This window comes from Calidris pugnax, unplaced genomic scaffold, assembly GCF_001431845.1.
Source record: "Calidris pugnax isolate Ruff unplaced genomic scaffold, ASM143184v1 scaffold188, whole genome shotgun sequence".
Lineage (NCBI taxonomy): Eukaryota > Metazoa > Chordata > Aves > Charadriiformes > Scolopacidae > Calidris > Calidris pugnax.
The window spans coordinates 9241148-9253534 of NW_015091257.1; the positions used below are offsets into that span (position 1 = coordinate 9241148).

The following is a 12387-nucleotide window of genomic DNA, read 5'->3' on the forward strand; positions in this document are numbered from 1 at the left end:
ACCACAATGAAAAGCAATTATAAAGGGCCGTGATGGACTGTGTCCTATTGCTGAACTCTACTGAACTTTTAAAAAAAATGTTTCCAAATGGATTTTTAAGCCTCACCTGCTGACAGAAGGCAGCTCTCTGGCCAGCCTGACAGCTCATGGTCTGTGTGGCGTGATGGGGGGATACTTTGAAAGGGCGTCTGGCCAAGGTGGGTTTCTCTGTCTGTTGAGGGGTTCTGTGACAGGGACCAAGAGCCATTGCCCTCAGGTCCAGGGAAGAAGGAAACTGCTGTTGGGGATATACATTGCCCCGGACTAAAGGTTCCCAAAATTTAGTGCTGTTTGCTGGGATGTTTAAACATTATATAGGGGAGAGCAAGTATGGGCAAAGGCCAGTGGGGTGTGAAATGGTGATACCAGGCAAAAAGGGAAGTTCTGGCAGCCCTGTTAAAGTAGAATGTCACCAAATGCAGCAGATGCTTACCTGCCTGATCAAAGTGCAGTGATTGCCAAGTTAATAGTGTTGGATAGTACTGCATAGGCCCAGATTTTTGCAAGTTAGTAGCACGTTGTTGAGCTTTCTTTTCTTTGTATGGTGTTCCCTAAAGTTCATGTTGAGTGGTTAATGCTGGTTGTTGGACCCGCGGTCTGTGGAGAGATGTTGGTGCAGGGTTATGGGTACCCTCCAGTGACTTGAAGGTTCGTGTGGAATTCCTTGCTTTGCTGCAGACACCCTGCATCATTTTGGGCCTTGTTTCCATATATACTTCCGCCTGTAAAAGGGGGATAGATTAGTTCCCTCCCAGGTGTCCTCCCACCTCTTTAAGGTCCAAGTACAAAATCAGAAGTGGGAACAGATGTGAAAGAATGTAAAATCAAATGTGTTAGCCTTGCCCAGCTTCTAGTCCATGCCTGTGTGAGATGCTGTAACCATATACACACCATTCTCTTTGGACCAGTTTGGTCCTGTGGCAGTTTGTACCTCTGTTTTATCCTCCCTTAGTTTGACCCGTGAATCTTGCTGGTGAATGCAGCCCTTACCAGTCAAGACTGCATTTGCAGAATGTATAGCTGGAGTTAGGTCAGTTCTGTTACTTTCATGTTGATTCCTCAAAGGTACACAAGTGCCAGGCTTGAACTGTAAAAGTATTTTTCCTTTGTTTAACTCTGTGAAAATCAAAATAATTAACACTTCCTACATTTTACTTGTGCTGAAGATCTCATACAAAGATTGTTAGTTTTTGAAAAAAAATTCCGTATTAGATGCTCATAAGACAAAAACACTACAGAATCATTTCTTGGCTGTACGAGAAGTGAATGATGATAAAATAGTTTATCACGGCCGATAGCAGAACGCTGATAAATGGCGCTGTTTTTTCCTGTGTTTGTCTCTGGGTTTGGGTTTCCATTCCGTCTCCCACCCTGTCCAGAGAGAGCATGGACAAGAAACTGTCGTCATTGTAAACAAAACCAGAGCTCTTGTGTGACACGGCATTTCCCCAACCTGTCTCCTGCTTGTTTATACAGGTGCCTGTAGAGGAATGTGGGTATTTTAAGTAAAGTGTCAGACCCGATAAACACAGAGTGAAGGGGTCACATTGTAGAAGTGGTGCTCCCCATCAACAGCATTTTAAAGCTACATATATAGGCCATTATTTTCCCTTTTGCGTGTATACAGACTTGTAAGTGTTCTTTGAATGTCTTTGTGTATCTAGCTGTTAGACTTTTCTCCATGGCTCGGCTCTTCCCCTATTTCAAGGCACTCCCTGCTTTTCACAGGAAGGATTTCACATACCAGGGTTACATATGTGTTTTTTCAGTCCTTTTTTTTTTTTATCCTAACCGTTATCTGCATCTGTGTCTTGTATCAGTGTCTCTTCCTGTTTTGTGGGTATGGTGTTTTATAAGAAAAATAAATTTGGGAAGATATGACAGTTAATGTAGATACTGTTATGATGGCAGAAGTCCATGGTTCCAGTCCTCCCTGATGCACAGATCCCCAAGTTTGCCTTTGCTCTTGGCCATAGGGAGGTCATCAGGGACAGCAGGGTGAGAGTTGGAGACTGTCTAAACAGATGCTTTTTGTCAACAAACATCCTTTTCATCCCCTCTTGAAAACATTTTTTTTGGTAGCAACATCAACATCCCTGCTAAGGATAGGAAGTCATGGTGTTTACTCTTGTTAATTTAGCATAGTGAGAGGGGTATGATATGTTAATACGTATCGAATGTGTGATTTGAGGGCATTTCTAGAACTCTTCTTTAGTCATCACAGATACGGAGTGGAACTATACCTTTTTGGGGGGTTTTTTTGAAGGCTTATGTCCATTATTTATGAGAAAATAAGGTGTTGATAGTTTTTCTTGTCTGTGTGTTTTGTTTCCTGCTATTGCTATAATAATGTTAAGATGTATACTTTAAGGACATTCGGTTCCTGCGAGTACTCCAGCCCCAGCAGAGGGGTTGTTCAGGGTTACGTCCAGCCACATCTGCCTGCTGCCAGCCACTGAGGCACACCTCCTCTTGTTGGCTGTTCTTGAAAGGCTTGTCATCTTAAAGTGCATTTTCAAGGCTTTGCTTTCAGCTATTAACTGTTAGTTTTTCTGGGCAACTGAAATCCAGAAAGACATTGGATGTTACTTGCATAAATAATAGGGATTTCAATAGTTAACTCTGTAGATGGGTGCGTGAAATACATTCATGTTTGAGGGGTGAAAAAACAGTTGTGAAATTTTCAAGTGTGTTTGCTAGTTCAAGAATGTTTATGTATTTTGGTTGGAATTTACACTTGTAGTGAAAGTCTTATGAGATGGAAGCTTTATCAACAGGTGTATATATATGAAAACAATAAATGGAAAGGCTTGTAAACAAAAAAGAGAAAACCTGAAGGAGAAACTGGAGTGGCATTGTCCAAGTTTGCAGTGAGAAGGCAGGTTAGTAGGGCAATTTTTTGAAGAGGTCTTTTCCTTGTGGTTTTTTTTTTTTTTAAGTCATTACAACTGAAGGACTTTCTAGTGTAACTGAAGAAATTGGTAGCTAGACAGGAAAAATACATTGCCGTTTCCACTTAAAAGTGCATTGTCAAGTGGAATCGCATTCATGCAGCCATTAGGAGATCTGAGGTAAAACCAGTGCAGAAGATTCATGTCTAAATTTGTTCAGCTTGAGGAGACACTTACTGTGAATGGATGTATCGTCTTTATTCTCCCTAGTTGCAACTGATCTAGAGGCAAGGTATTAAAGGCGCTTCTGGTTTTCGTGAAGATGGCTTCAGCTTTGTGTCTAGGTTTTGATATTGTTTTTTCTTTTATTATTTTTTTAATTTATTTTTTTTTTTAATAATGTTGTTTTGTACAGCCAGTGCCTCTCTGGAAAGCTTGCACTATGTGGAATGTGTAGTCTCCCTGCTGAAATAGAAACTCAGAGGGGGTAACTGAATACTCCCTGCTGTCAGTGCATTGCCAGCCTGAAGAAAAAACAAACATGCTTACTGAGAACAATGAGCATTCCTTGAAACCCTAGGAGACAGATTTTTGCTTTTTTTTTCTTTCTTTTTTTCTTTTTTAAAACAAAAAAAAGACCCTGTTGAGGTCTTCAGGCCCAGGTGACGGGGCCCAGGGGCTTCTCACCCCTTGTCATTCAGTTGGTGCCTTGCTCAGGGCATAAGGGCTGCAACTGGTTGGTATCTACATTTTGAAATTTAAAATGTGTCCTCATACAAGGTATTTTCCCTCTTTTTTTTTTTTTTTCTTCTTTTTTTTTTCACCTCTGTTTGACCTTCTCCCTACAATTCTAGTGAATCAACCCTGACTTTAATTAACATTTTCACACTGCTTTTCTAGCCTACTTGGCTTCAGATCTCCAAACACAATTTATTTAGTAGTAACTTGACAGACTTGCGATCGGCTGTTAGGAGGCTTGAGATTCATGAGTCCCAGGCTGCCTCTGCTCTTGTTCAGTTCTGCTTGACTTCAAGATCCCTCGTATGGCAGCCATTCTGTTACTTGACATCCCTGAACTTAAATCTTTCCTTGCATATAAGCGATTTCCACTGCTGCTCCTTTGTTTTCAAGTTTACTGAAAATTTGCAGTGATAATTAGATATTCTGGTAAATCCATGATGTTCAGAGGATGCATAGGCAGGTCAGAAGCAGGTCATAGCTTGAGAAATAGATGTACCGGGATGTAGAAACTTGCTCTGTCTTTAATTATTTGTGTTTTTATTAAGATAAGAAGTTCTGGAAATTAAATTGCTTCATTAGTATTAATAGGGAGCATTTTTAGAATGGAGTATGAGACTAAGCATTTTATATGGCATTTTTTTTGGCTTAGGTCTACAGGTCTGAAGGTTTTTAAGAACATTTATCCTAGACTTACATAAAGAGAGCTTTTATTGTGCCTGCAATGAGATTGGTGGGGTGTATGAGATCATCCTAATGTACTTTCATCAAGAGATATTGCTTTATTTTATTAGGTTATTTAATTTATACTTTGATTGCTGGAGTGTCCCTAAAACCTGTACTGTGAGCTTCAGAATTCATGAAGCTACGATTTCTCCTGGATTTATCTTGCTGATTGACTTTGGTGCCTCAGAGGATGGCAGTTCTTTATGAAACTTTCTGCAGTTGGGGCAATTACAAGGATTTCTTCTTTGTAGGTTCACCGGCATTTAATAATAAACTCAGAGATACTGTAGTCAAGGCACAATATAATGGAGACATAAATTTAACTCTTTGAAGTGTCAAATCTAGAAGATGAGGTGGGATATGGATCGTGAGCAAGTGAGAAAGGAAGCAAATTAAATGTGTAGATCATGAGCCAAAGCAACTGAGAAGCTGGAGGCTGCATCGACAGCAAAAAGAGATGGGAAGAAGCTGAGAAAGCTGAGGACCTGAATTTCAAAGTGTTTGACACCTACAGCTGTATTTGAAATCAGTTCAAACTGTTGGTACTTGCTAGTCTGTCTGTTCAAGCTTTGGGGATTTGTTTTAAATTTTAAAAATGGGTAGCTCATAATGGGTTTGTTTCCTTCATTGGCATGGGAATTGCCAAAAACTGACTCTTTAATTTATCTTGTGTGTGTTTTGCTGCATGTTACGAATAGTTGGGTAGAAATTCAGTCTGTGCAAGAGATGCCTGTGGCAGCAGAATAATCTTCCAGTGATAGTATTGCTGTGTTCTTCAGCAGTGTGCCGTGCTGGTTTTCTTCCTTGGACCTCAGATCATCTCTTCTAGCCAGTGCTGTTAGGAAAATCCATACAGCTAACTAAATGTTATGTGCTTGATGAAAATCGCTTTATTTTCCAGGCCAGCTTTTTATGCAATGTTTTGGGGTTTCATAGCGTGCCAGATTTTTGGTGTTGACTCTGTGGTTAATGTTATTGACTGTATGGTTAATATTCTTGGTTACCTTCTGTGTACAACTAGATTTTAAGATGCCTGCCCGAAGCCCTATTTGCAAGTATAATTACCTGTCCTGTATTGAACAGAGCTCAAGATCACAGAAGCTTTTGAATTCCAAATTTCCATTGAGCTTTCTGATTTTCTCAGCTTTCCCCCCTTCCATTTCTTTCCTGTTCTAATTGTCTCCATTGCATCATTACTCTCTTTATGACTTTTTTTCTAAAAATAATTTTAACCAGTTAATTACTGTAGTAATTATAGTATGAAGCCAATATTGAAAGCTCATTAACTTATTTTAAAGGTGTCACTATGCAACCTGAATAATTCTACCATTTGATATGCTTTTTCTTCAGATTGAAGATGGGAGCAAAGCTGCAGCTGTGGACAAGTTACTGGCTGGGGATGAAATTGTTGGCATCAATGATGTGGGCCTCTCCGGTTTCCGACAAGAAGCCATCTGCTTGGTGAAAGGTTCACACAAGACGCTGAAGCTTGTGGTGAAAAGGTAAGCTTGTGTCCTTCAGCTGGAGAACCAAATGCGGTCCAGGCTGTAAGCTACTGGGCAACTAAATAGACCAAGACTTGGCATGATAATGAGGTTCATTCAGTGTTATTAATGTGCGTATTGTGCGATGTTACCTCCTTCTTGAACACAGACTCTTCATGGATGAAGATGTGGGAAGAGTAGCCTGTTGATCAGCGCAAAAACTGAGGCAATATATTTGATACTGCTGTGATGTGATGAGTCAGGACTCTGTTCCTTTCTTTTCCCCTGAAGTGCAGGGCCCAAAGGCAGGCTGTCCATCCTGCCCTGCCTTTGGTGTGCAGACACGGGGAATGCTTTTTAGCACGTTTCCTGTGCCAGCCAGTTGGGCTGTGAGGAGCAGATCGCATGGGGAACTTTTGGAAAAATGTTTTCCCACTTTTTGAGAATATTTGAGGTCTTGAGGATTTATTACATGGTTTGGGCATCATTTTCAGTTAGTTACTAGCGAAGGGGAAAAACTGAAACAGCTTATCAAAGCACAACATGGTTTGGAAACTTTTTGTTTTTGTCGTTTTGACTTACGACTTCCAAGTTCACGCTTTTTTGGCTAACTTGAATTAAAGTAAATTTCATAAAATACCTTTGAAAAAAGTTGAAAAGAACTTAAAGTAGGTTAAATCTTGTAACTTCTGAAAAAATGTCAAACCAGGAAATGAAACATTTCTCGTTAATTTCCTACTCTGATGAATCAGAACAGTCTAATTTCTTCTATTGTGTATTATTTTTTTATTATTATTATTTATTTTCTTTTTTATTGTTATTTTTACTGAGTTACGCCAACTATTCTATCATGTGAGAATTTTGGGTGTCTTTTCTTAAAATCAAAAAATAATTTTGTCACAAGACAGAAAACACTGAGAATTGGGGTTTGACAGATGTGATGATCCAGTCTGTAAATACAACCACCATTTGAGGCTGTCTTAACTGAGGACTGTCTTTTGTGAAATAGCACTAATGGGTAAGAGAGGTACAAAATCATGCTTTTCACCTTTGGTTTAAGAAGGTGTTTTTAATAGAAGGAATTACGGGAACCTGAATCTCTTTTAAAAGTGATAGTTTATGTACTCACCAGTAACTGCTTCCGGAAGCTCCCCCAACATTTTTGTAGCACTAAAGCTAATAAACGCAAAATAAAATGCTTTCTCAACTATTGCAAGTTATGTTGGTGTTTAGGAGTTTCAACTTGCACTGGCTATTCTGGTAAAAGCACTTTTGTTAGCAGAGGTTACATCAGCTCTTTCTGCCACAGAAAGGGAGTACTTCAGGGTTGAAAAGTTTTATCGACATTGAAGAATTTGCCAAGACAGGAAGTCTTAATTACTACAAAAAGCTTCAGACCAAGTGGAAAGATTCCCTCTTTCTTGGTGCTTTTCAGTTTTATGACAGTAGCTTGCTCAATTTCTGTGAATTCTGATCTATCTTTGGGAATGGCAGAGACTTTGAAGTACCCTCATAAGAGATGTGGCTATGCCATTCTTGACATTCACAAGTGCTTCACTCCATGCATGTGATTTTCATACAGCTAATCAAGCACTGGTCTGCTGCTGGGGGTTTGTGGCCGTTCTCTGCAGGCAACACAGACCCACTGTTATGCACGCCTGCGCGCAGTTTGGTGCAAAGCTGATGGATTTTCATCAGTCCTTTCTCATCCCTCCTCTTTTTCCTTCCCTAACACACGTGCAATAGGCAAAAGCAACCTTGCAGTTCTAGCCAAGAGGCTGAAATAGTGTCTGTTGTTAGGGAAAACATTTTTGTCTTAAATTCATGAAGATTTCCATAGCTCCCCAAAGAGGCAAGAGCCTTTTGGGTAATTGACAGCCTGCATAAAATTAGATAAAATTTCATAAAACTTACTGAATGAAATTAGCTAGGGTTTTTGTCTGTGTTTTTTCAACTTTGCTCTTTCTCTTGGAAAGTTGCCTTAGGACATCAGTTCTTTGACGGTCAGAAACCTTTTAACACCCAGTCTCATTTTGTTCTTGGCCAACTTGTTCTCATGCGCTGCTCTCTGTGTGCTGAAATAGCTTTTCTTTTCCTGTTGGAAGTTCAAATGATGCAGGTTTTTATAAAAGCCTTGTTGCATGCTTTCTTCCAGAAGTTATGGTTTGAACAACAGTATTGTTTTGTTCTGTTTGCCCTAAATCTTAGGCAGAATTTTTATGAGTGCTTTAAACAGTCCTGTCTTTAAGCAAACCAGTTGTTCAGTCTCTGTATGAGCACTCCTGCAGGTCTGGATTGAATTGGATCAGGGAACTGATCTGACTGCAAAATTACTTGGGGAAGTAGGTTTTCATCTGGATAGGACCACCCCTTTCCGAGGCAGTCTGCAGTTTAATTAATTACAGCAATATTGAAGTGGCTGCCTTAGCATTTTAAGACTATTTCAGTCTTCTTTAGATCCACCCTTGCTGTTCTCTGGGGAGACTGGAGATAGTCCCACAATTCCCTTTCATTGAGTTACATATAAGATGAAGTATTGATCTGCAAGTCATCTTAGTATCTTCTTGTCTGCTTGCCCTGGGTCCTTTGCGTCCTTTGTTTGGCACTGTAATGCTTCTCTATAGTGTTGATTTAACATTTCATTCCCTATGGGTGTCAGTGTGATAATCTCAAGCGCAAAAGAGATGAATGGTTTCAAGTTCAAGAACCCAGTCCTGAAGGCTAGTAGAATCTTTGTGTTTGTTAGGGTCAGCTTGGGAAGTCAAGATGTAGATTTTGCATTGAAACTTTTTTCCTTGGGTTGTTTGTGGTTATCTATTTCTAAACTGATCCAGAAGTGAGACTCTTTAAAAACTATCATGAAGTGGAAAAATTACTTTTTAACAGAATTCTTCTGATAAGTAGAGAACTTCCTTCCTATTAACGTCAGTAGAATTAATCGAGCAAAATGAGGGTTTTTTTGTCACTGGTGAGAAGTGTGTCTTTGTGAAATTCCTCCATGTGGGTCACTCCTTCATGCAGGTAGTGCCACATCCTAATCTTAAATTGTTCTAACTGTTTCTATACCTGAGAAGCAGTAGGGCATGCTATTTTCAGTTTAGAAGTCAAATGTACTCACAGCCAAGATCAAGTGAAAAAGTATTGCCATAGTGAGTAATGTGTTCCTTTCACAATAATTAACTCGTGACTGTGGCAAAAGTTTCTCAAGGAGTTGGTACTGTTCAGCAGTGGTAGCTGGCTTCCATAAAATTATTTTTGCCCAGTATTTTTAAAGAATCTGATGCTTGATTTGCGTAAGGAAAACAACATTGGTCTCTAAATAAAAAGTGCCTGCAATACCAAATACTCAGCATAAACATGCTGGCTATCAGCATACATACATGCTTTGCTGTATTTTTTGGAAACATCGCATAGTTGAGGTCTAAACCAAATCAGGACACTGCAACTGGCTCAACAACAAACATGATGTTTAAGTAGCTTACATATATTGATGGTTGAACAAGTGCAGTGTAGTTTTGTTCTTGGATTAAAAGAAGACTCAGGAGGCTTCCTGTTGTTTTCTCAAGTGGATTTGTCTAAACAACATATCTTAATTATGTGCTAGTTCTTCAGTGTAGTTGTGAGTCATTTCTTGCGTAGATTCCCTTCTTAGGAAAGTGTCCTTGGGACACTTATTACAGGAATTGTGTGTGAATTTCTGTTGTTTTGGAATAGATGTGTGCATGTCTATATATACACATGTAAAATTGCTCTGAGTGTTGATACTGAGTGTTGATACCTGAGGTGGTTACTGTATTCTGTGTAGTTGAACTGTTCTGCATACACTTTTAATTTAAATTGCTTTCTAGTTATTAAATATAATTTCCATTCCTTTGCACATGCTAGACGTAAGCGTATACCACAAATCCATAAAAGTCCGGTTAATTTTTCACTATGAATTCACAAGACACATTAAACTGTTAAAAATCGACACGTAGGTGACGCTTTCATTTGTGGTTTATGAATGTTAAAAGGAGGATGTGATTATATGGCCTTTGGGAGCCACCCTAGGAAGTTATGTGGGGTTGTCCTGTTGGCTGCTTGAATCATCTGTTAGTGCCAGTGGAAACAGGTGGGCAAGGGAGGAAGTAGCCATGAACTTCTTTTCCTCGGGCTCTGCTGGTGACAGGAAACTGGATTTTCAGTTCAACTTGACCAGCCTTGACCAATGCCTGAGAACCAGCCTTAAAGTTCTGGAGTAGTTCAGGCCACATTGCATACACGCAAATGGGTATGTTTTCTTTACCTTTACATAGTATTTTGGTTTGGTGCCTTTACGTGGTGAAAGTGCAAGCTGGTTTTTCAGTGAAAGTGCAAGCTGGCTTTGCAGTGCTGAGGAGCGCCTTGGAGAGGGAAGGAGAGCAAGAGCAAATACACTTGCCATCAGAAGCATAGTCTAAAGGCTGAAATTTGCTGTGCTGAATCCTAATAAGGGAAGTGAATGCCATGATACGTAAATTATAAACACCTAGATGTTAGGGTAAGTTAGGGTAATCTTTATTTGCATGGCACTTCACAAAGAGAGACAGCCATTTAATTGAAGCACAGCAGAAGGAGAATTTTAATGAATGTCCTGAGGGCTCCGAGATTGTACAATACTGTTTCAGAACCTGAGACCTGGGCAGAAGCCTGGGAATAAAAATCTGTCAGAAACAGTCATTTGCAGCGTTGAGATGGGAAATCACTGAAATTTTGTCATATTCTGAACAGAAACATGCTCAACACCACTACCTTTCCATAGTTGGTTTTGTGTAACTTGCTGGGGGATCTAGCCTTACCCATTTATTATCCCTTGTGGAACAGCTAGCTGGGCACTTCATAGCTCCTTTTGGCTGCAGGAGTACTCTGTGAAACTTGGCAATATCAATTTGTGAGATGACTTGGGAAGATGAGGGATTTATGTTATGTTTACAACTACAAGATACAGATTAAGGACTGTGAATTTTGCCTCTTACCTGTGTTGGCTAGTTGAATAGTTCTGGTTTTATAGATATCAAAATAGTATAGGAAAGAAAAGCAGAAAAATACATGTAATTTTGCAGATTTTAAGCAAGCATTATAGATATTTAGTCGACGGTTGTGGATAAGTATTGCTCAATAAACCAAATGCATTTGTGGAGAACCACTGTCGAGTAGGAGTAAAATCTATTTTGCTGTTAAATTTTATTTCATTGCTGCTTGAACTAGGGTTTGTTATGGCAGAACAGAACCTTTTCTCTCAGCCTAGCGAAAAGGAGGCTGAGGGGAGACCTTATCGCTCTCTACAACTACCCGAAAGGAGGTTGTAGAGAGGCGGGAGTCGGTGTCTTCTTCCAAGTCACAGGCGACAGGACAAGAGGAAATGGCCTTAAGTTGCACCAGGGGAGGTTCAGGTTGGATATTAGGAAAAATTTTTACACTGAAATGGTTATCAAGCATTGGAATGGGCTGCCCAGGGAAGTGGTTGAGGCACCATATCTAGAGGTGTTCAAAAGACAGGTTGACATGGTGCTGGGGGACATGGTTTAGTGATGTTTTTTTGTCAGGGTTGGGTTGATGGTTGGACTAGATGATCTTGAAGGTCCCTTCCAACCTAGACGATTCTATGGTTCTAAGAAATAGCAGTGATTGCTCTCTTGCTGCCCAGCAGACAAAGTTCTTCCTTTTTGAAGATTGATCTTGGCCTTGACTGACCAAGATCAGATTTGGTGTCAGTTGTGGGTTTTTTTTTAATGCCTGGGTTTTCAGCTAGACTTTGGAAATAGGTAGGAAACTGCAGTAGGGCTTTCCATGGCTGTATATGTGTGCACATAGCACTGCTGTAAGATGTAGCAGGTGTGATGGCCCCTCGCTACCCATGTTTCTTGAAATCCATGTGGGTGTGGAACAGCGTGCGCCTGTGGAGAAATTCGGTATACACACTTTGTGAGTGGGTATTTGTAACAGATGCACACAGCTATAAAGCTCAAGGCTTGAGCGTTTCTGTGTGGCTGTGGTTGGTGGAAGGGCTGGGCTGTCCGTTGTGCAAATTCCCTGAGAAATGGGTCAGTGCGTCGCTGTGGGCTCGCTCTGTCACACAAAGCAGGATGGCCAGTTTTAAATGTGTGTCGGGTAGGAGCACGGGCTGCTGGGCACCCAGGTCTTGCGATGGAGGGAGGAGCAAGCCACGTGTGTCAGGTTGTATGCCAGGACATCACCAGGTTGGGGGCTCTGTTTGTCTGCTTGGGTGCTGCCCGTGAGCTGTCATGGCTCACAGGGGGACGGCAGGAACCAGGGATGTGCAGACATAATGTGCTGTGCAAATTGGGCAGTGCCTACAGGCCTGGTTCAGGAGCCCTTGGGGTGGATTCCCTGTGTTTTAAGGAACGCCTAGCAATCCCAGCAGGATCTTTCCATGAAGGATTGTTGAACGGAGCAACTAAGCTCCTCGGTGCATGCTTGGTGAGGGTCCACAGTGGAGGCCACCTGGCATGGAGCTCCCCTCCTGCTCA

The 12387-nt window shown here is 40.7% G+C and overlaps 1 protein-coding gene across 1 annotated transcript in view; it reads left to right on the forward strand.

The window, feature by feature from the left end:
- SHROOM2 (shroom family member 2) overlaps positions 1–12387 on the forward strand; it is a 127430-nt gene that overhangs the window by 44919 nt on the left and 70124 nt on the right. Inside the window, exon 2 of the mRNA XM_014960176.1 lies at positions 5745–5896. Coding sequence (XP_014815662.1) covers positions 5745–5896 — 152 coding nt within the window. The remainder of the gene's footprint in view (positions 1–5744; positions 5897–12387) is intronic.